Source organism: Euleptes europaea, chromosome 13 (assembly GCF_029931775.1).
Source record: "Euleptes europaea isolate rEulEur1 chromosome 13, rEulEur1.hap1, whole genome shotgun sequence".
NCBI classification, from domain to species: Eukaryota; Metazoa; Chordata; class Lepidosauria; order Squamata; family Sphaerodactylidae; genus Euleptes; species Euleptes europaea.
This window is the reverse complement of record NC_079324.1, coordinates 64379426-64407268: the sequence shown is the minus strand read 5'-3', so window position 1 is coordinate 64407268 and position 27843 is coordinate 64379426. Positions and strand designations below refer to the sequence as shown.

The 27843-nt window shown below is 52.7% G+C and overlaps 1 protein-coding gene across 1 annotated transcript in view; it reads right to left on the bottom strand.

Moving 5' to 3' along the window:
* Positions 1-465: 465 nt before the first annotated feature.
* GRK3 (G protein-coupled receptor kinase 3) overlaps positions 466-27843 on the bottom strand; it is a 49049-nt gene continuing 21671 nt past the window's right edge. Inside the window, exons 4-21 of the mRNA XM_056859332.1 lie at positions 24937-25038; positions 24245-24319; positions 22441-22502; positions 20063-20114; positions 18988-19079; positions 17884-17983; positions 11477-11555; positions 9359-9489; positions 9118-9212; positions 8228-8335; positions 6768-6834; positions 6120-6220; positions 5828-5894; positions 4868-4963; positions 4085-4247; positions 3187-3323; positions 1345-1458; positions 466-629 (exon numbers count right to left, since the gene is read on the bottom strand). Coding sequence (XP_056715310.1) covers positions 468-629; positions 1345-1458; positions 3187-3323; positions 4085-4247; positions 4868-4963; positions 5828-5894; positions 6120-6220; positions 6768-6834; positions 8228-8335; positions 9118-9212; positions 9359-9489; positions 11477-11555; positions 17884-17983; positions 18988-19079; positions 20063-20114; positions 22441-22502; positions 24245-24319; positions 24937-25038 — 1803 coding nt within the window. The 3' untranslated portion in view covers positions 466-467. The remainder of the gene's footprint in view (positions 630-1344; positions 1459-3186; positions 3324-4084; positions 4248-4867; positions 4964-5827; positions 5895-6119; positions 6221-6767; positions 6835-8227; positions 8336-9117; positions 9213-9358; positions 9490-11476; positions 11556-17883; positions 17984-18987; positions 19080-20062; positions 20115-22440; positions 22503-24244; positions 24320-24936; positions 25039-27843) is intronic.

Sequence of the window (27843 nt, the reverse complement as noted above, 5' to 3'; positions counted from 1 at the left end):
GAGGGCCAGCAGGATGGGACAAGGGTTGAGAGAAGACCCCCGAGTTCGGTGGACACAGCATCCTCGAACAGCTCCTGTCCCTCCACAGGTGCAAGGGCCCACCTGCCTTCTAGACACAGCGACGCAATCTGAGAATGGGTGCTCATTGTTTCCACAGGCAGGTCAGAAAGCACGCACCTCGACAGGTTTACTACGAAGAAACAACCCCACCAGACAGGAGTTTTAGCCCACTGAGTAACACGGCCGGGTAGCACACAAAATTCCCCTCACCCATCCTCCTTCTGGCTGCCGCATCAGTCTCCCCTGACTCCAGGGAGTGGGGGTTCCCAGCAATGCCCAACGCACTACAGCACCAACACTTCTGCCTGCTGTAAGGCCCCCTCCGTCGGAGACTGCAGAGGGAACTGGGAGAGACGCGTGACATCCGGACCGACACCCCCTGGGCTGTCTTCCTGTCTGCCTGGATCCTAAATCCCATTGCTATTCCTGTGGCTCAGGGGCGGCTTAGAGAGCTCCACCACCGTGGAACGAGATTTGTTCAGGAACTTTGGCGCTCGCCGCAGCAGCCTCTGGGCTTCCGTGAAGGCGTCGGTCAGCTCTTTCTTCCACTGTACAAGCTCAGGGTCGCTCTAGAAGAAAGCACACAGGAAGACGACTCTGCACGGATGAAGACCCCGGGGTTGGCCTTATTGCTTACTGATCTCACAAGAGCAGAGAATGGAGCTACCCCAAGAATCTTATCTATCAACCACCTTTCCAAAACTTTTTGTTGGGCAGAGTACAATAACATGTCTTTTTAAAAACTTGGTGCTGGGAGACTTGGAAATACCCCAGGAGACAGACGCCCGGGTTGAATCTGGGCCTCAATGAAAGGGAAGGGGGCTACAGGCTGACCACATTTTCCAAAGGCTGGAGGAATCTCTGCAAGAGTGGCAGCTACCCCCAAACAGACAAGGCAGCACCCAGGCCTTGCCTGATTGACAGCAAGCCTGCAACTGACGGCACCCAGGTTCAGACTCTCTGGCCTTAAGAAGTCACCCAGGCAGGATGATGCCCGGCTGAGGTGGGAGGAAATGACCTCTTGGAAGGGACCCCTCCCTTAGATGACAAGCTGACACCCCCTGGTACCAAGGATCCCCCTCTGGGGTTTGGAAAGGTGGGTTTTTGGCAGTGGGAAATTCAATCGTTAGGAATATAGAGAGCAGGGACTGTGATGGGTATTTTATTTATGAAGAAATAAATAATGGTGTATGTTGGCATCAGTGACTGGGAAACGTAGATGACCCTGGTGGTCCCTTCCTCTCCCCACCTGTGAGACTCCTGCCCCCCACCAGCGCCGGTTACCTCACACTGGAGCACAAACTGCTTCCCTCCTTTAATCCTGAGCAAGATGCACTTCTTGTCCTTGACGTGGGCCTCCTCCACCGAGACAATCTGCTCCATTGTCAGCAGGTTTTGCTACGGGAGGGAAGCAGACCCAGCCTGAGTCCTGGCTCCAGGCAAGCACAGCCCACCAGTGGGGCTGGCCATGGCCTCATCCTGGCTCAGCTGAGAGAGGGGGAAGAAGAGGCGCAAGGAGACGCTGTAGAACGCCACTCTTAATGTCACGCCACAGCACCACGGGATACCCACTGCTACAGGAAAAGAGCATGTTTTGCAAACTGGAATGCTGCAGCAGGCTCCGCTCAACAGATGCTGTGTGTGGGAGGCACACCCATTCTTGCTTTTACAATTTTCTAGAATTTGTTCATGCACACTAAGTCCGTCTCCCCCCCCCCCCCATCACCATTATGGGTGGAGCATAAGCAAGAAGAGGAGAAGCAGAGCTTAAGGCTCGGGAGGGAGGAGGCTGGAAGAGAAGGTAGAGGGAGCCCCATGTCTGCTGGGGAGCCTGAAGGCTGGGCATTTCCCCCCCCCCACACACACACACACACTCTACGATTTCCCCTTGAGCTGCTCATAGTCCAGTTTGCTGCTTGGTGGTCTGCTTCTGGTCCTAAAAGCAATGATCGCCAAACACCTACTGCTCATTTCTTTCCTAGGATGGACTGGGGGATTTCTTTGCTACACACAACAGAATCACAAAGGCTGCATAATATTAAGGGATTGGGGAGGTAAGGGGGGTAAGAGGGGTGTTTCTTATGAGGTAACCTGTGTGAAGGTGAGCCGCACAGAACAAAAGGGAAAGAGCAGCTCCTTCCCAAACTGCCACGAGGAACACCACCCTGAGCGGCGGAGCTGGGATCTCTCACAAGCAACCACGTGGCCCTGATCCACAGCTGCTGTTTGGCAGTCTCAGAGGGTTACCTTAGAGAGCACCATGTCCCCAAGTCCTGGCGAAAGCAAAAACGGAGCCCCCCCCCCTTTGCTCTTCTAGACAGAGATGTGTTTTGTGGGAAGGAGAAAGAATAAGAATGGTCTGTCTGGCAAAGGAGCTCTCACCCGCTGGTTCCCTGCGCCAATCAGGCTGTGACTTTGACTACAGCGGCTCATGAGGAGACACCAAGGGCAGCTACTTTTGAGGGCTGTAACTACCGTATTGGGAGCAAAGGAATTATTCTGTCGCACCCCCCGTGTCGAGTGGGGGCAGCAGGATTCCCCCCAGCTCCCTGGACAGCAGCACTGTTGGTCTGCAGCAGAAGAGTGAGGGTCAAGTCCAGGAGCACGTGAGAGACCAGCGAGACCTTTGGGGTATCTGACCAAAGGGGGCTTCGATTCCCAAAAGCTAATTCCCTGAACAGCTTGTGGGTCTCTAGAGTGCTACTGGACTAAAATTGAGCTCTTCTGCTCCCAAGAGAGGCTGCCAGAGACACAACAGGCAGACTCCTCTGTTAATGGAGTCTCGGGGGCCTCTGTTCTTTTATTCTTTGTGGCAAATCGACCCTTCTCGTGTGGCACGCAGTTTGGGAACGACTGTGAGAGACCTTCTGCCGCCTTACCCGTCTGTGCTTTTTTGCATAAGGGCGCCAGGAATGCTAAACGGGGAAAACGAAACCGTTACAGAACCCCCAACGCTCCGCCGTGGCCTCAGGCCTTCTGCCCCTACTCCAAAAGCGAACTTCCTCATTCGCAGGGCCCAGCGGAGGCAGGGAGAGGGGGCCAGGACCCTACCCCCCCAAAATCCCGAGCGAGGATCCGCTCCCAAGGTAAGCCCCTCCCCCTGCGCGGGCATGCGGCGCCACTTACCCGCGACTCTCCTTCTCCTCGCCACTCCAGCCGGTTTGGGAAGAGGTAAAAATAGCGCCGTTGCCACTGCGTCAAGAAGGGGTTCCCCAGCTTCAGCATGTAGCCGTGCATGATGCAGTCCTTCCCCAGGGCGTAATCTGTGGCAACGTTGGGGTGTGGGTGTGGGAGGGGGGATTAAAAAGAGTGGCGGTGAGCTAAACAGCTCGGCAGACTTCACAGCAGAACCCAAGCAAAAGAAGGGCCCCACAAGGGGATCGCGCCCCACCTCTCGACAGCTGGGCACGACAGAGGGGCAAGGGAAGATTAACAAGAGGGGAGGGGAACAAGGTAGCAAGGGAGCCAAGGCCTGCATGGGGATCAAAGGTGGGGGCGGGGTTAAAGGTGGAAGGAGGAGGAGGAGTTATATCCCACCTTTCTCTACTGAAAGGAGTCTCAAAGCCTTCCCTCTCCCTCCCCACAACAGGCACCTCGTGAGGCAGGAGGGACTGAAACAGGTCAGAGAGAACTGTGACTGGCCCAAGATCACCCAGCAGGCTTCATGTGGAGGAGTGAAGAATCGAACGTGGTTCTCCAGATTAGATTCCACCACTCTTAACCACTACGCCATGCTCCACACAAGCGAGCAATGCCCGGACAAGGGACCATGTGAACAACTGTCTGGGAACCCCAGCAAACTTTCACACATCTGGAGCCAGGCAAGGAATGCTCCCAGGCAGCTCACTTCTGAGGAATGAAGCAGCAGCAACGCGAAGGCTTAAAGCGACAACCACCAACACTCAAAAGGGTACCTCCCGCTGGGACCTTCCTCTCTTTCCCCAGAGCACACCCTCCCCCCAGGTGGACCTCCCAATCCGCCCCAAAACGCAGCCGTGGAAAGGGGCCTGATCCTGTCCGCTACCTTCCTCGTGCCCCAGCTGCTTGTTCTTGGCTCGCTTCCGGGCTTCGATCTTGTCCATGTCGGCGTTCACGGCGTCGAAAACCGTCTCCGCCACTTCCTGCTGCCAGCGCTCCGAGATGACCAGGGGGAAGTTCTTGTACAGTTCTTGGTCACTATCCAGCAACTGGCAAGGGGAAGGGGGGGAAGGAGTCACGGGCTGGCTGGGCGGAGGAGGAACCAGGCCCTGGCACATCGGCTTCAGGAGCATCGGCCTACTCAGTGGTGGCAGCACACCGGGCGAGCAAGCAAGGAAAGGCCTCCTGCGCTGGATGGTGTTAGGCCCAGCCTCAGCTGAAGGCTCGCCCAGTCCTGCCCGACTGCCCGCACGAGCATGGCAGGCTTCAAGGGCTCCCAGTGGGGTGGCCGGCAGGGTCTCAGCAACCTCGGCAGCACCCCTGCATGGTGGGCCACTGCTGCTGCTGGCTTGGAGGGCCTTGGAGGGGAGCAAGAGCACACAGCTGGCCAAAGGCCATGCAGGAAGTCCAGGACAGATCCCAGCTGGGGCCTTTCCAGGCCTCCCCTTGCACTCTTGGCTCTCCCCTCCAAGAGGCCAGTCTCACCACAGCAGCTCCCGTCCACCCCCCTCTCCTCCCCGACAAGCCCTTCTGGGCTGTGGATCCAGCATGGCCAGGCAGCCTAGTAGGGAGGGGGCCAGCTGAGCTTTGCCCCCTCTATCAAAGAGCCGAGCCCGTGGGATGTTGCTTCTGGCTAAGGCAAGGCTGAAGGAAAACATCCCCCACCCACCTTGATGCCTTTCGTGTCTTCTTCGTCGAAGGAGCCAATGTCAAAAGCGTCGGCAGCGTTCACTTCTCCTCGGGGAGGAATCAAGGGCGGCGTGTACTGTCAAATGAAGGGGCAGAGAGAGTCACTCGCTGGCAGGCCACGGAGACAGCTGCCACGCGCACCCAGTTTCTCCAGCAATCAAGCCATTAATTGGCCATGACCAATCCCAGGAAATGACCAACCACCTTCGAACACACCTGCTTTCTCTGGAGGCCCTCTGAATCATATCTCAGGGGTTGGCCAGAAACAGCACCGTTTTCCTCCCAGAGACAAATTTTTTCCCATGCAGGGCCATGGAAGAAGGCGGAGGAGATGCTGCCCACTAGGTGGGAAGGGAGGCTGAGCAGCTCTGAAGAGGTGAAGTGCCCTTTTGCTGAATCGGCGCCAAAATCGCCCTCTCTGACCAGCACAGGAAGGGCCTTTCCCAGCACCTACAACCTGAGACCCGTTAGCCGAGACCTTCTGCATCCAAATATTGGTCTCTGCCCCTGGATTACAGACCACCCTTTTGGGCAGGTCACACACACCCCAGCCACATAGCCCAGGACTGCCTGCTCTCTGGTGGTGGCTCTCCTAGTTCCCAGGTCTCCCCCACAGTTGCCACCTGGAGGTGCCAGGGACAGACCCCACACCTCCTACATGCACACTCAGAGATGGCCCCTTTGAGCTGGGACAGGGGAAACCTGCACCCTGAGTCAGGCTGAAGCAGAGAGGATGGATACGGGAGCTGTGGGCCCACAGACTAAAGAGGCAATGCAAAGCAACCAGACGTCACATGTATGTGTGAACGCAGGGCTCTCAGGTCTACAGAAGCCTCATTCTAAAAGGCGACCCAGGATGCATCAGGCCCGCCCACCCCACACTTTCAGGCCCCTCAACGGACCAAGGAGCTGATTAGCTACTGCGGCTGCCACGTCTCACCTTTTGCAGGTAGACATGCTGCCAGTCAATCCCTTTGTAGAAAAGGTGCTGCTTCACTTCTTGTGCACTAAGGTAGAAATAAGAATTGAAGTTGGGTTAGATTACGTCATAAAACTGTAATTAAACACTACCTGGACTCAGTTCATAGCGAGAGAGAGAAAAATAGAAACACAATGTTAATAAACCTCTCCAAAGGCTTCCTCTGCAAAAGTGCCCACTCCTTCCGGAGCAGGAGGTTGAAGAGAAGGGACATATCCAAGAAAAGCCCCCCTCCTCCCACTGCGGGACTCACCTGCCCCCCTGGCAGCCCAGCCTCTTGCCGACGTCTCGCTGCAGGAGTCCTTCCAGAAGGGATTTCAGCTCAGGGGAAAACGAGTCCGGCAGTTCCACATTCTGGGGGGGGGGGGGAACCAGGACCAAAAGGCGGCACACAGTTAAGGAAAATTCTGCCAATTCCTCTTTACCCAGTTTCATCCTGATAGCCAACAAAACAATTCTCTTCCTGTTTGGGGAAATTTGGAGTCTGTTTCAAATAGGTAGGTGAGGCTGATAGTGTGTGACTGACCCAAGGACACCCAGCAAAGCTCCCATGGCAGGGTAGGGATTCGAACACAGGCCTCCCAGATTCTAGTCCAACACTCTAACCACTACAGCACATGGTCTCTTCTGTGTGAGGCCAAATTCCCACTCAGCAGCCCCCACCCCAGCAGTTCTTCTGCCATCCAGGTTGATGCAAGGACTGGTACAATCCTACCTCATATAGCACTCGTAGGAATTCAGTGAGACAAAGTGTTTTTACACACTGAACATGGAGGAGAGACAAGGAATCCCCCCACGTTCCATGCATAATTTGCCAAAAAGCACCAACAGGGAAGGAAGGGGACTCTGAAGAGGCACCCAAGGGAGAGACAAACCGGGGTGGGGGGGTCCACAGCCTTACCACGGTCAGCGTCATGCGGTCGATCTCATGCTTGTCTTTGGTTTTGTGCTGTCTGAAAGGGCTGTGCCTGAAGAGAAGGCAAGGAAACGTTCACGCAACTGGTGGGGGCTGAGGGTGTTTCTGATCCTGTTCATACAGGAGCTAGATTTGAGTCCCGTACCACTTTAGGGACCAGCAAGAGCTTCAGGGTATCAGCTTTTCAGAGTCAGAGGGGCTGTGACTCAGTGGCAGAGCATCTGCTTGGCATGTAGAAGGTCCCAGGTTCAATCCCCGGCATCTCCAGTTAAAGGGACTAGGAAAGAAGGTGATGTGAAAGACTTCTGCCTGAGACCCTGGAGAGCCGCTGCCGGTCTAAGTAGACAATACTGACTTCGGTGGACCAAAGGTCTGGTTCAGTACAAGGCAGCTTCATGTGTTTATGTGTGTTCTTCGTCAGATGTTTTGAGGACTTTGACTCTTAACAGCCGATAGCCTGAAAATCTTGTTGGCCTCTAAGGTGCTCCTGGACTTGAAGCTGCCTCTTCTGCTGCAAACCATCAGCATGGCTACCCTCAGAAACAGTTAGTATAGGATGTCTCAAAGAGAGAAAGAACGGGGAGAAAGACATCGGCCGCATCATGGGGAATGAAGTGACTCAGGCCCTCCCTGATGCCCAGCAAAATGGCCTGCTCCAGGAGGAAGCTGCCTGTGAGGTTTCTTCCCGAGTCGCTGGGTCTGTGCTAGCATCCCTCCCATCTAGAGGCACGTCTAACATGTCGACCCCTGTGAAACACGGGGCTGAGCTCCCCTCAGGGCAGGCTTACTCATTCTAAAAATAAAGCTTTGGGGGTGCAAGAAGAAGAGGAAGAGGAGGAGGAGGAGTTGGTTTTTATATGCCAACTTTCTCTACCACTTAAGGCATAAAACCATAGAGTTGGAAGGGACCACCAGGGTCATCTAGTCCAACCCCCCGCACAATGCAGGAAATTCACAACTATCTCCCCCCCACCCCCAGTTACCCCTACTCCATGCCCAGAAGATGGCCAAGGTGCCCTCCCTCTCATCATCTGCTTAAGGCAGAATCAAACCGGCTTACAATCACCTTCCTTTCCCCTCTCCACAACAGACACCCTGTGAGGGAAGTGGGGCTGAGAGAGCTGTAAGAGAGCTGTGACTAGCCCAAGGTCACCCAGCTGGCTTCGTGTGTAGGAGTGGGGAAACAAATCCAGTTCACCAGATTAGCCTTCGCCGCTCATGTGGAAGACTGGGGAATCAAACCCGGTTCTCCAGATCAGAGTCCACCGTTCAAAACTACCGCTCTTAGCCACTACACCACACAGAATGAAGTGTGTCTCCAATTTTCATCTGGGGTAAGGGGAGGTGCCCTCATTATCTGGAGTCTGTGAAATGTAGAAAATGCACAGCCGGAAAGAGCCCCTTGCTCGTCCTCCCCTGGCGACCCACTCCCTGGCGGGACTCACCCTCGGAGGAGCTTGAACAGCATGCAGCCCAAGGAGAACCAGTCGGCACTGCTGTCGTACGCCGTCCCCTTCTGTAGCACCTCGGGGGCCATGTACCCGTGGGTACCCCTAAGCAAAGGGAGACACAGCAAGGCGCACGTGAGCGCCCGCAAGCACCAGGGGCCAAGGCCAGATCCCAGAGCACCACATCGACCCCCAGGAAGGGCGTGCGGACGTACCGGGGGTGGAGGTTAGCACAGGACCCTGGAGGTCAACACTCTGTACAAGAAGCTGTACACAGGAGTCAATTACCAAAGCAACAATTCCAGACTTTGGGCTCAGCCCAAACCCAAATCCTCAAACATAGAACACAGTGTTTAAGTAGTAGGGAGAAGGTTGCTTTGATGAGAAAGCTTCCACAGTTTTTTAGTGCCATATCTAAAAAGAGCTGAGAATCTGGAAAAATCCCAAGAGGAGGCAGTTTCCTAGAAAGGAGCTGTCACATGCCTGGGCACCCTAACCTGAGGGGAGAAAGGGCGGAGCAGGTCGAGTCCCTAAACCTGAAGATGAAAGGGAGGAGAAGGAGGAGGAGGAGGAGAAGAAGAATAAGAATTGGTTTTTATATACTGACTTTCTCTACCACTTAAGGAAGAATCAAAGCGGCTTACAATCGCCTTCCCTTCTCCTCCCCACAACAGACACCCTGTGATGCAGGTGGGGCTGAGAGAGCTCTGAGAGAACTGTGACTAGCCCAAGGTCACCCAGCTGGCTTCATGCAGAGGACTGAGGAAACCAACCCGGTTCTCCCGATTAGAGTCCTCCGCTCTTAACCACTACACCACGCTGGAGGAAAGAGAACCAGCATAATGCAGTCAAGGTCTCCTCCTCAGGTGTAAAGGCGCAATACTCACACACTGGCATGAGGCTTTTTCTTGGAGAAATCACAAGCCAGGCCCAGGTCCGATATCCTTACATGGCCATGTTCATCCAGGAGGATATTTGCTGGCTAGAAGCACACCAAGAAGCACCGGTTACTTTGCAACTGAAACAAAGAAACGTTTGACCAACAGGGTAAGTCTGTGACCCGCATCTCGCCTACGGCTGCCCTCGATACTCCGGAGGCAGCCTGCTCAGGTGGGCCCCCAGCAGTACCTTCAAGTCTCTGTAGACCACAAAGCGGTTGTGCATGTGCTCCAGGCCCAGGATGATCTCAGCGGCATAAAAGCGCATCTCCTGCTCCGAAAACACCCCATGCTGGGAGAGGTGGTAGTGCAGATCCCCACCTTGGAGCAAAGAGGAAGAGGCTGAAACTCAGCAGCGGAGCACACGCCCTTTGCACGCGGGAAGGCCCCGGGCCCAATCCCCAGCAAAGAAGCACAACGGCAGCAACAGGAAAGAGCCCTTGTAGAGCGACTCCTGGGTCAGGCAACACTGTGCCACATGGGCCACATGGGTTTGACTCTTCACATGCTCAAGAGCCAAAAAAGGAGAGCAACCCTTCTGCAACACACAGATCAACTTCCCTCCTGCCTGGGTCCTTGTTCCCAGAGCCCCACTGGATCCTTCAAGCACACGACTTGCTGCATGCACACTGCACACCTCCAGACAACAACAACCACCACAGTCAGCTCAAGAGGCTTTCCCTTCATCATCGCAGCCCTGAAAGGTAGGGCAGTACAATAATTTCTCTGTTGCTGAGACAGAGTGCGAGGCTAGCCCACGGCCACCAAGGTCATTTGGGGTCAGCCTCCCGGTCAGCACAGCTCATGTCCTGAGCCACTGAGCACTAGAGCAGCTACCTCTGCTGCTTCCAAGATGTTTCGCTCAGCAAAAACTGGCCAGCTACTCAAAACTGTGACCCAGCCAGGTTTGTCGCTTCCAGCCCTTGGAACTCCTGGTCACCAGAAGCTCCTTTGGCCCCTTCCTTCCTGTCCTTCCATGCCTACTTGTTTGGGAGGGGGGGCTTTTGATGTGGAGGTGAATTGCTCTTTTGCATTTGCCGCTATTTTGATTTTTGCTCTATGGCCTTTTGACATTTAATTTACAGGATGGTTTGCTGTCAATGTGGGCAGCCCAGCAGGATCCATCCAGCCGCTTCTCGGTCAGGGAGCTGTTCTGGGTGCTGAGCCCCTGCACCCCCCCTCTAAAAAAAATCACACTGAGCCTTCCCCCCGCCCCCCGTCTTGCTTCTCAGGGGCCCCCCAGACGCTGCAGAGCCAGAAGTCTATTCTGTGTTGCTTCAATTAGTTAAAAAAAGAAAACAACACCATCTAATTGTTCCTCAACGCTAGAATGAGCAATTAGATCACAGCTGCTGAATAACCACAGGCAGGCAGCTCAGATCCAGAGGCCCCGCCTGCCAACGTTCACCAGCCACCAGGCATTTCCTGCTGCCTGGCTGCAGACCCCAGGTTTTGGATCAGGAACCTCATGGCCCGAGGTCAGGATCCTGCCTGGCAGTGAGCACGCTCAGGCTCCACGGCCTCTTCAGGCAACATCAGCTCCTGTCGTTGGCCAAGCCTGGGGCCAATGATCAGAGCCTGGCCTCTTGCCTGCTGGGCCGGAGGAGGCCTCCCTCTGGCCTGCCAGCTCCAGCAATTAAACTCCAACATGGAGAATTGGCTACGATCCGCCCACTGTCATCCTGGCTCACTCCCATCATTTGCATCCTAATGCTTTCTCTCAGAGCATGGGTGGTAGTGGTGGTGGATTGTGAAGCAAATCACATTAACACATTAACACATGAAGCTGCTTTCTACTGAATCAGACCCTTGGTCCATCAAAGTCAGTATTGCCTACTCAGACCGGCAGCGGCTCTCCAGGGTCTCAGGCAGAAAAGGGTCAATCACAGCACCTACTTGCCTGGTTCCTTTAACTGGAGATGCCACTGGGGACTGAACCTGGGACCTTCTGCATGTCAAGCAGGTGCTCTGCCACTGAGCCACGGCCCCTCCCCAATCAATCAAGCCATGCTTTTGGAAGCTCCACAACCCAGGGCAGTTTCCTGTCCACCTTGTGCCCCTTCCTTCTTTCCCTGCTCTCCCCTCCACCCCGGTAAACAACTCCTGCCTCTGCAACAGATCCCACAGCTTCCAAGGGGGGTCCCACTGGGGCAATGTCAACTCCAGCCTGTGCCTTTCCCAGCATAACCTGTCTGGAGCACCAAAGGGCGGGGGGGGGGGTGTATGTCACTGCCTCAGCAAGAGGTCACCCAGCAGTCACCAGCTGCTCTTTACAACCCCGCCCTCTCCTTCCCAAGCCCTCTCTCACCATTCATCAAGTCCAGAATGAAGCACAGCTTGTCGGGGGTGTGGAAAGCGTAAGTCATGCACACGATGAAAGGACAGTCCTGGGGGGGGGGGAAAGACAAAGGCAAGTAGTTCTCTTGACACAAGAGCCAGAGAAGGCCGACCCAGCCCCACCTGCACTCCCACCCCCTCCTCCATGCCAAGGCCCTTGCTGGGACTCGCCACTTGTCGGGCAGAAAATGGATGCAGCGGGCAAGTTTGCTCACGAGACCAAAAACACCAGACAGTCCCACTTGGGAGAACAACTGAGTCATGGAGCAGGTCAGGACTCTGTGCTTTGCCTGTGGGGGTCTTGTGCAGTTCAGCTGCTGCCCCCCACCCAACGCGGCCAGCTCTGAACAGGATGGCCCAGGCCAGCCCCATCTTGTCAGATCTCGGAAACTAAGCAGGGAAACTAAGCCCTGATTAGTATTTGGATGGGAGGCCACTGAGCAAGTCGAGGGTCTCAGCCTGGAGGCAGGCAATGGCAAACCCCCTTGGCTCACCTCCTGCCTTGAAATCTCTACAGGTGCGCCAGAAGTTGACTGTGACTTGATGGCAAAAAGAAAAGGCCCAGCCACCACATCCCCTGACCCCCCTCCCATGCACACCTAGAATAATAGAATCATAGAGTTGGAAGGGACCAGCAGGGTCATCTAGTCCAACCCCCTGCACAATGCAGGATATTCACAACTACCTCCCCCACACACCGTCAGTGACCCCTACTCCATGCCCAGAAGATGGCCAAGATGCCCTCCCTCTCTTCATCTGCCTAAGGTCATAGAATCAGCATTGCTGACTAATGGCCATCTAGCCTCTGCTTCAGGGAAGGAGAGCTCACCACCTCCCGAGGAAGCCTGTTGCACTGAGGAACCGCTCTGTTAGAAAATTCTTCCCAGTGTCTAGACGGAAACTCTTTTGATTTAATTTCAAACAGTTGGTTCTGGTCCAACTTTTTGGGGCAACAGAAAACAACTTGGCACCCTCCTCCATGTGACAGCCCTTCAAGTACTTCAACATGGTTATCATATCCCCTCTCAGTTTTCTCCTTTCCAGGCTAAACATACCCAGCTCCTTCAACCTCTCCTCACCATCTTTGTTACCCTCCTCTGGACCCGTTCCAACTTGTCTACATCTTTCTTAAATTGTGGTGCCCAAAACTGAACACAATACTCTACGTGAGGTCTAACCAGAGCAGAGTAAAGCGATACCATCACTTCACCTGATCTGGACACTATACTTCTGTTGATACAGCCCAAGATCACATTTGCCTTTTTAGCTGCTGCATCACGCTGCTGACTCATGTTCAGTGTTTGGTCTACTAAGACCCCAAGATCCTTTTCGCACACACTACTGCAGAGACAAGTCTCCCCCATCCTGTAATTATGCATTAGTTGGCAATAGTGATCACAATGGCATCAAATTTAATTTAGATGTAAGTGGGAAAGTGACTGGGAAATCTCATACAATTACCTTTGACTTTAAAAGAGGAAACTTCTCTAAAATGAGAAAACTGGTAAAGAGGCAGTTGAAAGGAACAGTTAAGAGGGTTAAATCTCTTGAAAAGGCTTGGGGGTTACTCAAGTCCACATTACTAGAGGCTCAGCTAGCTTGTATACCGCAGGTCAGGAAAGGTAGTAATAAGTCCAAGAGGTCACCACCATGGCTAACGGGTAAGGTGAAGGAAGCAATTAGAGAGAAAAAGTCTTCCTTCAGAGACTGGAAGGTTTGCCCAAACGAGGCGAACAGAAGCAAACACAAACTTGCACAAATGAAATGCAAGCAGATAATTAGAGATGCAAAAAAAGATTCTGAGGGGCTTATTGCTAAACACATCAAAACAAACAATAAGAAATTCTTTAAGTCTATTAGGAGTAGGAAACCAGCTAGGGAAGCGGTTGGACCATTGGATGACAATGGGAGTAAAGGAATTCTAAGGGAGGATAAAGCGATTGCTGAAAAACTAAATGAATTCTTCTCATCCATCTTCACTGTTGAAGATACAGGGCAGATTCCTTCTCCTGAACAGAGATTTTGGAGAGGGGAAAATGAGGAACTGAGGCAAATAGTGGTAACAAGGCAGGAAGTCCTAGAATGTCTAGACAAACTGCAAACTAACAAGTCACAGGGACCAGACGGTATTCATCCTAGAGTTCTTCAAGAACTCAAATGGGAAATTGCTGAACTTCTAACAAAAATATGTAATATGTCCCTTCGATCAGCCTCTGTACCAGAGGACTGGAGAATGGCCAATGTAACACCCATTTATAAAAAAGGTTCCGGGGGGATCCAGGAAATTACAGGCCAGTTAGCTTAACGTCTGTTCCGGGTAAATTAGTGGAAAGAATTATTAAAGATAGAATTGTCAAGCATATAGAAGGGCAAGGTCTGTTGGGAAAAACCCAACATGGCTTCTGTAAGGGTAGGTCCTGTCTCACTAACCTATTAGAGTTTTTTGAAAGCTATCCGGGCTGTGTAACCGTGGTCTTGGAGTTACACAGCCCGGATAACCTACAAGAACCAATGAACTCTGACCGTGAAAGCCTTCGACAATATTTTTTGAAAGCATCAATAAGCATGTGGACAGGAGTGAGTCTGTGGATATTGTGTATTTGGATTTCCAAAAAGCTTTTGACAAAGTCCCCCACCAAAGACTGCTAAGAAACTTCATAGTCACGGGATAAGACAACAAGTCCTCTTATGGATTGAGAGCTGGCTGAAAAATAGGAAGCAGAGAGTAGGAATCAATGGTCAGTTCTCACAATGGCGGGATGTGAGCAGTGGGGTGCCTCAGGGATCTGTGTTGGGACCGGTGCTTTTCAACCTGTTCATCAATGACCTGGAGTTGGGGTTAAACAGTGAAGTAGCCAAGTTTGCAGAAGACACCAAATTATTTAGGGTGGTTAAAACAAAATAACACTGTGAAGAGCTCCAGAAGGATCTCTGCGTACTGGAAGAATGGGCATTAAAATGGCAAATGAGATTCAATGTGAGCAAGTGTAAAGTGATGCATATTGGGGCAAAAAATCCCAACTTCACATATACACTGATGAGATCTGTGAAGGCAGTGACAGACCAAGAAAGGGATCTTGGGGTGGTAGTGGATAGCTCAATGAAGATGTCAACCCAATGTGCGGCTGCTGTAAAAAAGGCAAATTCCATGCTGGCCATAATTAGACGAGGAATAGAGAATAAAACTGCTGATATCATACTGCCCTTGTACAAATCTATGGTGAGACCACACTTGGAATACTGTGTACAGTTCTGGTCACCACACCTAAAAAAGGATATTACAGAGCTTGAGAAGGTGCAGAAAAGAGCAACCAAAATGATTAGGGGACTAGAGCAACTGTCTTATGGGGAGCTGTTAAGACGCTTAGGGCTGTTTAGCTTGGAAAGAAGGCAGCTGAGGGGAGACATGATAGAGGTCTATAAAATTATGCATGGTTTGGAGAGAGTGGACAGGAAGAAGTTTTTCTCCCTCTCCCAAACTAGAACACGGTTTTATCTGCTAAAGCTGGAGAGCAAGAGATTGAAAACAGATAAAAGGAAGTATTTTTTCACACAACGCATAGTTACATTGTGGAACTCCCTGCCCCAGGATGTGGTGATGGCTGCCGGCTTGGAGGGCTTTAAGAGGGGAGTGGACATATTCATGGACGAGAGGGGTATTCATGGCTATTAGTTTGAATGGATACTAGTCATGCTGCATACCTATTCTCTCTAGTATCGGAGGAGCATGCCTATTATTTTGGGTGCGGTGGAACACAGGCAGGATGGTGCTGCTGCAGTCGTCTTACTTGTGGGCTTCCTAGAGGCCCCTGGTCGGCCACTGTGTGAACAGACTGCTGGACTTGATGGGCCTTGGTCTGATCCAGCAGGGCCTTTCTTATATTCTTATTTGATTTTTCCTACCTAAATGCAGAACTTTACATTTATCTTTGTTGAAGTGTGTTTTATTAGTTTTAGCCCACTACTCCAGCCCCTATTCAACACCTAATTCCAGGAAGAGGAGGGGGAGGCCCGGGTGCCGGCACCCTGCAGGCAAGCAGCATCCCCCACCAGGCACTCCCTCCTTGGCCTCTCAGTTGCCACCAGGGAGGATCCATGACAGCCTTCTGGGAGCCAGACCCACAGAGGCGCCTTCCGCGGGCCTGACTGGGCCGGCTCAGGAAAGAACAAGCACCGGGGAGAACAGAACTCACATCCCAGCTGGCATTAGGATGGATGAGACGCTGGCTCTTTCCCAGCCCATCGGAGGGGAGTTGGGCAGGCTCAAGCCCCCTGCCCTGCCCCATTCATTTATTCGCCAGGAAGGTCGGGAGAGGTGGGGCACATTGAGATACCACTTCCCACCCTAAATGACACCACCCCCCCGAGCAGCAAGGTTATTGTGAACACAAAGTCAGGTGCAGAGAGAGACGGCCTGCCCAATCTGAACCCTGGCGATAGGATGGAAACCGAAGGTAAAGACACCACCCCATGTTTCTCCTCATACTCACAGGCAGCTGCAGACATGGAAGTGGGCTGGCTGGGTTGGCACCCCGGAGGCACAGAGCATCTTGTGGGGAGGGGCAGAGGGGACTTGGATGTGTTGCTAATAACATGGTTTCATCTCCCTCCCAAGCATGTATAACGTTTGCAGCATCAAAGTCTCTCTTGTGGATTTACAGTCCTCTTGCTCCCAAGTCTGACACGGGGCTCAGCTCCCGGCTAAGGCAACCTCTTGATTTCCTCAAAGAATGCACCCCATTTGGCAGTGACCCCTTGATACCCTCGTGCTGAGCAGTTGTGAGACTTGTCCCCTGTGTAGCCCTGAGACCCCTGAGCACAAGGAGCCCCCCCCCATATAATCTCATCCTCTACTCTGGTATGCCCCTTCTATCATAGAGGGGGCTTGGAAATCCTGATTTTGTGGGGTGCCCATAAAGGCCAGCTGGGAAATCCAGGGCTGAAATGGCCTGTGAAGTCTGCCTTGGCTGGAGAGACCCAAACAGGGCAAGCCTGCTTCTCGGGCTGCTGGCTGGAGCCACCCGCACTGGACTCGGTTCCCTTTGCCCCCTCAGGAGCCAAAAACCCCTTCCAGTCCCCTCTGGATTCCAACAGGACCCAAGTGTCTGCAGAACAGGGACTGAGAATCGCCTTCAGGAGCACAAACACCCCTTCGTGCCCCAGCATCCTACGTCTCCATGGCAATAACAGCGGCTTTTGGATTTACGTAACAAGGCTGTTCTAGTGATTCTGCCACTTCAATGTCTCTTCCCTAATCTGCCCAGGTAGATGCGCTGGGCCAAAGAAGGGGGCAGGACTCTCAACATACATAACTCTTGCAGTTTGTCACATGTCAGCCTTCTGCAGGCTCCCGGTTGTGGAACAGGAAGAGGCTGGGGGCCCAGCACAGGCAGGAAAGCTTCCAGCAGCAACTGGAACAACTCTGGCCCTCAGCACCCATAATTTCCGGTGTGCTTTTCACCGAGGCTATTAGTAAAAGCTGCTATGGAGGCCTCAGCCAGCCAGCCAATTCTTATATGTAGAAATCGCACCTAGTTAATGCACTACACTGACTCTCAGGGGGAGCCCAGAGATTACATGCAAATATCAGCGGTGGGTTGGAAATGCTTTATCATGAGTGTTGACTGCAACACACAAACACACGCACACAGAAGGGCAAGGAGTTGAAATCCATTGCTAAAATGCTTGTAAAGCACAGCTGACTTCAATGGTATAACGAAATAATGAACTTAATAGAACATCATTCTCATATATAAATGTACAATACAATTCATGCATTGCTGCAGGTTTCATTTATTTATTTAAATTACTATCTTCTGCTTTTCTCCCCACTGGCGACCAATGCAGCTTATCGAAAAAACATAATGAGACAGAGAAAACACCCAGCAACATAAAAAGAGACATGCAAAGTTCTACATATTTCTCCATTTTTCTCCCCCCCCCCACTTCCTCCAGGGATGCAGGGTGGCAATACGAGGCCCCCCTACCTCCATTTTATTTTTACAACAGCATTCCAAGGTAGGTGAGGGTGGGGGGGGGGACCCACACTCCTCACTACATCACACTGCAAATTATTGGCTTTAGGGGCGTATGAACGTTTTGGGGTAATATTTTAAATGAATGCCTAATGGAGGATTTGCACAAAATGGGGCTTTCTACAGAAACCCAAAGTCAGCTGCCCTTTGCAAGTATTTTTGGTTCTGTTAACTGCCATCCCCACACAGGTGAGCATTCACACAACCACAGCAAAGCCAAGCGGATTTCTCACCTCGAGGTACGAGGCCCCTGCTTGTTCTAAAAAGCATCGGTTTACATGCCAGAAGCCAAACAGGAGAACCGTGTTCCCCAAAGGTGTGGGTGAGGCCACAGGACACTTACGCCAGTGCTGACGAGGGATAGCATGATTCTTTCGTTCAGGGCCAACGTTTCTCCTTGCTTCATCTTTATCCTCTTCTTGTCTAAACACTTCATCGCATACCTGGAAAAATGGGTTGACTGAGGAAGGTGCTTCAACAGAGATTCCCTGAAAACCTAGCCCAAGTTTGTATCGTTGCATCAGGGCTGCAGGCCAGAAAGGGGGCAAAGCGGGCAGCTCCCTTGGGGTCCAGGCAGGGCTTCCAGGCTCTGGAGCACTCTGGAGCAGCCTGCAATGGGCAATGCACAGCTCAGAAGTGAGTGCCAGACCTGGCCTCCCCTGGGCACTGAGGATGGTTACCAACTAGTACTGGCAGAGCACGCAGGTAAAAGGCAAGGGAGGGGCACGAGCATGGAAACGTGATGTGCGCCGAAAGGTGATCCCCTGATGGCCGTGGGCCTCAGGGCAGGTTTGTTTTCTCATTGTGCCAACAAGCAGGGCCCTTTCCGCCACTGAAGCGCACCCCCCTTGGAGGGAAGAGAAACACTGGGAGGTATAAGGTTGTGGAGTAGAGCCAGAACAGAGATGGTCAGGTTCTCGGGGGGGGGAGGGGAGGAGGCACGACTTCTGTTCCCTAGACAGGGGCTCTGGAGCTGCAGCACCTCCCACAACACAACCTCCAAGCAAGACAGGCTGTGCCCCCCCCCCAGCCCCAAGGGGGCTGGAGCCTGTGCTCAGGCACAGAAGGACACGAGCTGAGACATCCCAGTCCCCTCAGCAGGGAATGAGCCTGCCTTCTGGAAACAGGGTGCTTCTGCTTCGGACCACAAGCTGTGGGGGCAGCAACTGTGCCTTGATTTGAAGGTAAGGAGGTCCCTGGGGACCAGGGTCGCCCTGGCAATGCAGCCCCGCTCTGGGCTTCTCGCGACTGGCCAGAGGGCACCATGCAGAAAGGGGGTTCTCCTTCCCACTGGAGAGTCCCTTCCAACCCCTGGGGAACTGGGACTGTTGAACAGAGCACAACACTCTCCTCCTCCCCCTCCTCGGGCTGATTGCTCTGCTTCTCTGGGATTTGGCTCAGACACATTAAAGCCCCCTCTCGTTAAAAACGTAAACGAAGTACTTGCATTTTTCCCGTGTCTGCTTTTCGGCAGCCATAAACTTCCCCAAAGCCTCCCCGGCCGATGATCCGATGCACACTGAAGTCATTCATGGTCAGCTGCGACGGGAAAGAAAAGCGTGGAAACAGCATCAGCTGATGACCGACACCCCCTCCCCCCTTCAAATCCATCTCCCTGTTCACAGAATGCCGTCAACGGGCATTGCACTTCACGGCACACAGTGCTGTGTGTATGTGTGGGGAGAAGAGCAGCCCACCTGGTCCCAGGTGCTGAGCACAGTAATGGGGACGTGGGGCTGCGCCAATGTCGGTGGAATGCACCGGAACTAAAACTTGGTGTGAACTGATGGAAGAAGGGGGCTCTGACCCCTTGCAACTCAGAAAGGCATTCTGGAAATCAGCAGAAGCTGCTGGAAACAGAACAGCCATGTGCAAACCATGTCAGGAGAATTAGGACAAAGGCAGAACTCCTGTGGTGCAAATCCCTGTAACGTCTGGATGCATCCCCAGGGCCCAGAACAGGGCTTAATTCAAACTCGGCCCAGTCCCAGAATTTCCCATGACGGCCGCGGATCTCACCCTGGAAGACGTGAGGCAACCGAGTGCCCCTGAGCATATGCCCCTGCCCTCCCCACTGAGGAGAATCACAACCTTCGGTGGGTGGGGTAAGGCCCCTAGAAAAGAAGGTTCCGGCCCCAGCACCTCTGATGCTCAGAAAGTGCCCCTCCTTGACATGGGAGAGACCACGGGGAAAAGAACTCGCCCCTGTGAACAGGGGTGTGCCGACTACAGACTTGCATGGGTCCCCCCACTCCACCCCCACCCCAAGCACTGTGGTTCAGCGACTGGTCTCAAATTCACAAAGCGAAAGCACAGGTTCCAGATCTCTTAACAGCGACGGCACCACTGGTCTGGGACAAATGGCCCTGCGATGGCACTCTTGCTGAGGGACAGGAGGCCCCATCCCAGCCAGCCCCGGTAGACCCCAGGGTGCCCCCCCCCAGGGAAGACCCTGCAAAGTTCTTCTCTGCCCACCCCCACCCCGCTTTCAGGGTTGTGCACCACCCCCTGCTATTACTCACGTGAATATTCAGTTCTACGTTCTTCCACTGACAAAACCGAGTAAACTTATCACTGCAAAACAAGAGTAAGGGGGGGGGCACAGACTGTAGAGTGCATCGTGGTAATGAGAATAAAAACTGTGATTTATGAGACGGCAAAGCTCCATTTTTAATGCATAAAGCTCTGTTGAACAGCAAATCTTCAGCAAGCAGGTGTTAATTAAAGACCGTTCTTCAGCATGATTTCTGGATGGTGGCAATTAGAAAAGGCACCAGGAAACGTTCCCGTAAACATGACTTAATATTTCTTATTTCTGTAAGACTCTTGTGTGTAGCATATTGGAAAAAAAACTCCAAGTACTTCTGAGGAAAAATAATTAAACTCTACATTTCATGGAACTCTCTGAAATAATTAAGGAACAGAATCAGCGCTAATGTATGTAACAGGGGAACCGGCTTTTAGTGCAGCAGCTATGATTAACTGCTGCTCCCCAAGGGACGGGGAGGCGGCCCGGGAAGGAGCTCTTTTTTATTATGATCTCGGTTCTCCTGTGTAGCGACTCAAAGGTTCTCATGTTTTGTGCGGCATCAGGAAACAAGCAGGATCAGGATTCAACCCCAGGAGCACCTTAAGAGACCAATAAGATTTCTGAGTAGGAAAGAGCCAGAGTTCAGTAGCACCTTAAAGACTAACAACGTTCCTGGCAGGGCAGGAGCTTTCGTGAGCCACAGCTCACATCTTCAGATTTTTGAGGTGACTCTCGAAAGTTCATACCCTGAAAATCTTGTTCCGTCTCTAAGGTGCGACTGGACTCAGGTCGAGCTGTTCCGCTGCAGACCAACACAGCTGCCCTCTGGAAATAGCAGCAGCTCAGGTTCAGCAAAGGTACCTCCCGTGGGGAGCAAGGTGCTGTTCTGGAACAATGAGGGCCAAATAAAAAGTAGTTTTTGTGAATGGCCTCTGAGTTCTGCCCTGGGCCTGCACCCGATTCAGGTTCTCTGCAGCCAGACGGCAGCTGCAGCTTTTAAAAAGTAAAGGAGAGTGAATTTGAGCTCGGGATTCTGCCATAGGGAGTGGAAGGGCTCCTGCCTCCACCCCCAAGCCATTTTCCTGTGCCAAAACAGCACGGGGTGGGGGAGTTATTTCTCCATTTCTGCTGCTCCACGTGGACTATTCTGTGCACTCTTTGAAAACAAGCACGTCCGAGTTCGACCCTGGGCCTGCCCGGCTCTGGCGCTGCCTTCTGGAATCCTTTCTGGGGAGAGCTCTGCCAAGCTTCCTCTGCTGCTGTCCTTGTGCTTACTCAATCCAATCATATTTCAGCCAAAGCACTTTTAGATCCCTCTTAGCTGTATTAACTGTGCTGGTGGTTTTATCACTGTTCTGCATATTTCTTTTCCAAAAGAAGAGCGATTTCATGAGCTACACCGAATCAGCAGGGCTGCTTCTTCTGACCAGCAGATGCTCTCCCGGGTCTCCGGCACCAGGGAAAGTTCTTTGCCAGCACCCGAAAGCCTTTGGCAGGAGATCCTGCTGGGGGCTGAACCCGCGACTTCCTACCTGCAAAGCAGATGCTCTGCTGCCAGGAGGCCACAGGCCCTTCCCGGAACTCCAGCGCCAAAGGAAAAGAGAAGCCACGGAGGGGCTTCAAACACGCACAGACCTTTGCTGTGAGAAGCGCTCCGACCTGCTCCCAGGAAAGCCACAGCAAACCTGGGTGGAGGAGAAGCTCTTCAGGACAAAAGGAGATCGGCTCAGGAGGGGGAGGAGTCCAAGTCAGCTGCCCCCAAAACAGACAGGGAGAGCAGGCAGACCCAGGCACGCCGCTTGGACTCTTTCAGGACAGCTCCTGGAGTCACACCTCATGGCCAATCTGCAAGGACCAGCAGGTTCCAAGCCCCCTGGACACATCCTGATCCTGCCCAGCAATTCAGATCACAGAGAAAGGCCCTCCTGATTGTTTGACCAACCAAAGAAGCTTGTTTGGTGGGTACACAAGAGAGGGCCTTTTTGATGGTAGTTCCATGATTATGGAAGAACCTCCCCAAGGAGGCACACCTGGACCCCTCATTATCGATCTTTAGGAGGCAGCTGGTTTTTATTTAGGTCTGCATCTGGTTAAGTCTATTAGCAGTCCTGGATTGTGATTTTAAATCTTGTTTTTTAATGTATTTTATTTTATGTTTTTTCCCTATGCTGGAAGTCACTTTGAGCTCCATAAGGAAAAAAGGTGGCTAATAAATGTTCTTAAAAATTAAATAAAACTTGTGTGTGGGTCAGGCTGCTTCTGATCCCTCCTACCACCCATTCCAAGGAAGAATCTGCAGAAGCTGGCAAGCCCCCCTCCCCGCCCGCCCCCACACAACTGCCAGATATAAGGCCCCCCCTCCCCCCGTACCTCTCCAGAAATTCCTGGAAAGTTTTTCCTCGGAGGCTGTCACAGATTTCTTCTATGTAGGGCTGGGGAGGGGAGAATAGAAGGAAACAGACAGATCAGCACAGGCACCTCTGAACTAAGTCTGACTAAGGCTTATCATGAGACCCCTAGAATGCTACTTCCCATGTCTGAAGGGACACACTGGATTACTCCCCGCCCAGCCCCTCACAGTTACATCCTCTAAAACCCAGGCAAACTCCTCAGCTGCACTTGGAATTCTGCAAAGCGTCCTTTACCTAGAAAGGCACATCGATTTTCAGCTAGCTGGAAAGACACTTTGCACAAGTTATGACCTTAGGCAGCTCATGAGAGGGAGGGCACCTTGGCCAACTTCTGGGCATGGAGTAGGGGTCACTGGGGGTGTGGGGGGGTAGTTGTGAATTTCCTGCATTGAGCAGAGGGTTGGACTAGATGACCCTGGTGGTCCCTTCCAACTTTATGATTCTAAGTTCAGAAAAGTCTGATCCACATTCAGGCATTAATATTTTAAAATCACGATTTTAGCACAAGTAGCGGGGTTGACACAGCTGGTAAAACACGGAAGTGCCTAAAGGGAACAATCGTGCTACACACCAGTGGTGTGAATGGGGAATGCCAGAAGGCCCCCGACTGGCCCATGGCCCACTCCCAAATGGGGCAGCACCTGCTCGTCAAAGGCAGCGGACCCTGCCCCTCCAGAACACCCCACTACTCACGCAGAGCAGAGAGGGTCTGGGTGCTCGGAGGGATTTCCCTCCCCAAGCCAACCTCTCTGGTGACCCCTTTTCTCCCCTTCCCAGGAGAACCTCTTCCAGCTTCCCTTGCTGGATTTAACCCAGCCCTGGATCCACGCTGTTCTGTAAAAGCAGGCCTCTCCTAGCCATTCCACAGGGGAAGCCACTTTAAGCTACAGATAGACATTTTTCACATCCTCCCGCCTTTGATAGCAGACATGTCCAGCTCAACAGCAGCATGAATTCTGCTCCTTCTCCCTCCTCAATGCAAAAGACTTCTGACTTTTAATAAACATTTCTTTCTGGACACTTAAACGACACTTATTATTTTAACAGCTTATTTGGTGTCAGGCCTTTGCCTTTTAGCGGGAGCAAAGGCTCTTGACATGAGCTAGGCCAGGTTCTGGCTGCGAGACATGTCCTTGGTTCTCATGCCTCTGAACGTCTGTGTACAGTTTCGCTCATCCTGTTTTTTGCAGCTGAGATAATGTTTCATCTGCCTTTCTTGGGAACTGCTTATCTCGGGGTTGCTTAGCGATGTTTACTTTTCCAGTCCGTAGTGTCTTAAGCATGTAACCTGTCTGTGTTCCCCATTACTGGCCTCACCTGCGTGGTAGGCAGTCAGTTCTTTAATCTGTCTTTTTGCTCCTAATAAAGTATTACTGCTTCAGAGCTACCTGCCTGGATGACTTTGCTTTTGGGATGCTAGGGACAGACGCCTGATCCTGACATTTGGGATCTTTTTTTTTATAGCCAGTTCAGTTCTTCAGACTTTTTAAAAAAATAATGCTGTGCCCAAGGTGGGGAGGAGGCAGTTTCCGGCAACCACGGACAGCCAATCAGCACCCTGCACAGCCAGGTGAGGAGGTGACAAAGGGCTTTTGGATTGGCTGGCCTTTGTGACACTCTCCAGAGCCATCTTCTCCTGAAAACAGCCAGCCGTTCCCAACTCACTCAGAAAGCTGTCTGCACTCCTCTCTAGGAATGAGAGACTGTCAGCCCACTGCAGAGTTATCCCTGAAGGGTTTTGGTCTCTGAACTCTGACTCTCACCTGGAAAAGGTTTGGCGGGACTTGCTTCTTGGCAAGGTGGGACTGCACGTGATCAACGGTTTGCTTCGAGAAGGGCTGCAGGGAAAAAGGGCATTTTTCAACAATGGCTCGAAGACTCTTCCAGAGGGACAGGAGGAGCCATGGCTTGGTGGTAGAGCCTCTGTTTGGCATGCAGAAGAGCCTAGGTTCAGTCCCCGGCATCTCCTGCTAAAAGGATCCGGAAGCAGGTGATGTGAAAGACCTCTAGCTGAGACCCTGGAAAGCATCTGCCAGTCAGAGCAGACAATACTGACCTCAATGGACCAAGGGTCTGATTCCGTAGAAGGCAGCTCCATGCGCTTATAGGTTAGTTGTGGCTGCCTTGCCTTTGAAAGAGCTGGGAGGCTGCCAAGCTGGCATTTCCTGCCCAAGCTCCCTCCTCTGCAGGCCAAAAGCAAACATTTGTTTCCAGGGCTCCACGTGAGCACAAGGAGGTATTAATCTCCCGGACAAGAAACCCACAGTGAATCAACAGGATGTTTTTCTCTGGCGTTAAAGGCTATTTGAAACAGGGTTCCTCCAGGCCAGAGAATTTCCGGAGTAGGGGTAAAGCAGAACCAGGGGGGCTGTGGCACTGGCCCCCCATCAGCCCCCTGGCTTTGGAGCACAACTCTGGGGCTGGGGCGCAGCATCCCAGGCACGTACGTACGTACATGTGAGCAAGACAGCAGCTCCTTCATGACGAAGGTGTCGTAGATCTGCCGGCTCCGGCGGACACGATCCTCTTCGGAGTCCAGCTTCTCGTACTCTTTGATCTGCAAGGCACAAACGTCCTTTCTCACCGCTGCTCCCTCGTTACAGATTTCTGACCAAGTGGCCGGAGCAAGGGAATGCCGGCGACGGGGAGACACGGGGCACAGTGTGGCGCTGAATCCTGATCTGCGTTCTGCCCAGTCCAGAGGCCCAACGGCCCCCAGGTGTCCCAGTGAATATCACGCTCAGGTGAGCGGCACCTACTGCTGGAGAAAAAGACTTTTAGCAGGAGGTCTGGGGCTCAGAATTTGCCTGCGTGGGGGCCTGGAAAAAACTGGGAACAACCGCGCCCCATGTGCTCAGATTGTTAAGAGGCAGGAGAAGCTGAACAATTCCCCAGCATCCCCGGAGGCACAGCTTGGGTTCTGCCAGCAGACATTCCTGGCTGCCCTACAAATCCTCCCCCACCCGAGACTGTGAAAATGCAACAGAAGAATGGGGGGGGGGAGCAAACACACCTTGGTCTGCTATGTGCAAGGCTGACTTCTCCTCAGTGGCTAACATCTTGCCCTGAATGTCCCCTTGTCAGACTTTCCTAGAAATCAGTCTGTGTGGGGGGGGACCCCATCCTCTAGGCCAGAAGCCCCCAAATACCAACACAAACACACAGAATTCACACGTGCTGGTTCTCGGCCCCAGCACAGAAGCCGGATTTTGAGGCTGATCTTGGCAGCTACAAATGTCTGCAGACACCAGGCATCTGGCCAGACAATATGCCAGAGCATGTGTCTCTCTCTCTCTCTCTCTCTCTCTCACACACACACACACACACACACAGAGTCTTTGGCTTTCCTTAAGACAGCAGCCTGGCCAGGGGGTTCTGGGTGCTTCCCAGGCCTGCTGGCTGAATTTTCATTCTCACTGTTCCAAAGAACAGTCTGGTTCCACGTGCTCAACCTCTCCTGTGACAAAAGTCTGTACGAAATCTTGCATTTCAGAACTGACCAGCTGCACATTGAGACATGCTGTCCCACACATCTCCCCGCTTGCTACGGCACTCTCCCAGAGGCAAGGAGGCCAACCGGGATTTCTCCAAGTGACCACCCTCCAAGTCCTTCCTACCATCCAAGGCTGGCCCCTGGCCCCTTCACACCCCTGCCTAGCAGATTCTGGGCTACTATGGGAACAGCCTCAGATGGTGCTGCTGCAGTCGTCTTGTTTGTGGGCTTCCTGGAGGCACCTGGCTGGCTGCTGTGTGAACAGACTGCTGGACCTGATGGGCCTGGGTCTGATCCAGTAGGGCTTTTCTTATGCTCTTAAACCTTCCTTAATGCTGGAGAGTACAGTGGGTGGGGTGGGGCCACAACACGTCTTCTTCACTTGACCGACTCAGCTTCAACCACCAGTTCCTCTCACCGGTTACCCTGGGAAAGAGGCGCCTGCCTGTCCCCAGGTCCACAGCAGTGCTGACCCCAGAAAGGAAGAGGCTGCAGAGGAGAGGAGTCCTGCCACAGAGACACAGGCCAGCCCTGCTGATCATTGATGGCCGGAACCATCAGACTCCGCTGGCATCGACGCCCCCACTGCATCTCTTAACTCAGCAATACCACCAGAAATAAATAAGATCTGAAGCGTCTGCAAATCCAAAGCTCCTATGTTCGTGGAAGAGACTGCCCGCTGCATCTCTGCATGATTCACGAGTCTGGGCTTGACTCTTTCCAATCTGCCACCGCTGAGGGAAGATAATTCTGCCCGAATTGCCCTGCATCTGATGCAACTGGATTAGTCAGGCATCCTGGATCATTTGTTCACTCCCAGTGCAGAATCATCTCCTCCCCCTCGTCCCACCATAAGGAGGCTGCCTGTTGTATCTGTGCATAAGTTGCTGCTCCGGCCTCATCCCTTTCACTCTCACAGAAATGCTGGGGGTGGGCTCCTTAGAGAGTGAAACATTCTTACTCCAACACACTCTAAACATAAGCTGTTTGGGAGCCAAGAGTGACGTGCCCTCCAATTTTAATTTGGCTTATCAGAGGGTTTTTTGGGGGGGAATTAAGAGTTTCCATTTGCCCCTTCATGCCCCAGCGCTGCCATCAGGTTGCTCCCCGCACATTACTGCTTCCTTCTCTTGGGACTCTGGGCCAGCAAGAACTGTTTCAGGCCAGGGATATTCACCCCCATTACACACTTCCCTCTCAACATGTCATGCAGCATGCCTCTCTCTTTGGCACACAATGCACAGGGTGGCAGCTGCTGTTCCCTGGGAGGGCAAGAGGAGTCACGGGCTTGACACCAGTCCTCCAGTGAGCATGCGCCGCTCCAGAGCAGGGCTGCTGCAGCCACTGGGGCCACGTGGACCTGGCGAGCCTCAGAGTCCAAAGAGGCTCTTTGCTCTCTTTCCTACACAAGGCAAAGCATTTTCTTAAACGCCAAAATTAGAAAGTGCAAGTTACCTAAGAGCAAAAAACCACACATTTGACAGCTGCAGCTGAATCATTCCCAATAAGTGTTTGATCGTGACTCACGAAGCAACAAATGAGATTCCTCGAGTGTGGAGGCTTGCCACATCTGACAGTCTGTTAATCCGATCCCATTTCTTCACTGCTTTCACTCTGTGCTTATTTCCAGCAGGGAAACGCGCCAGGAAGTTTCAACAGGATTCTTGCATTTCTCAGCACAGACCACCCATTCTGCCCCTTCCAGCAATGCTCTCCCCCCACCCCATCCTCCGGTCACCCACCCCGCCCCCATAGCCTCACCTAGAGGTGCCTGCCTACCCTCCTGCACCTAACAATTTTTAAAAGATGACTAGAGGGGAGGAGGGAGCGGCAGCGTCACTCCTTCGTGGAACTGCGGCACGCTCGATT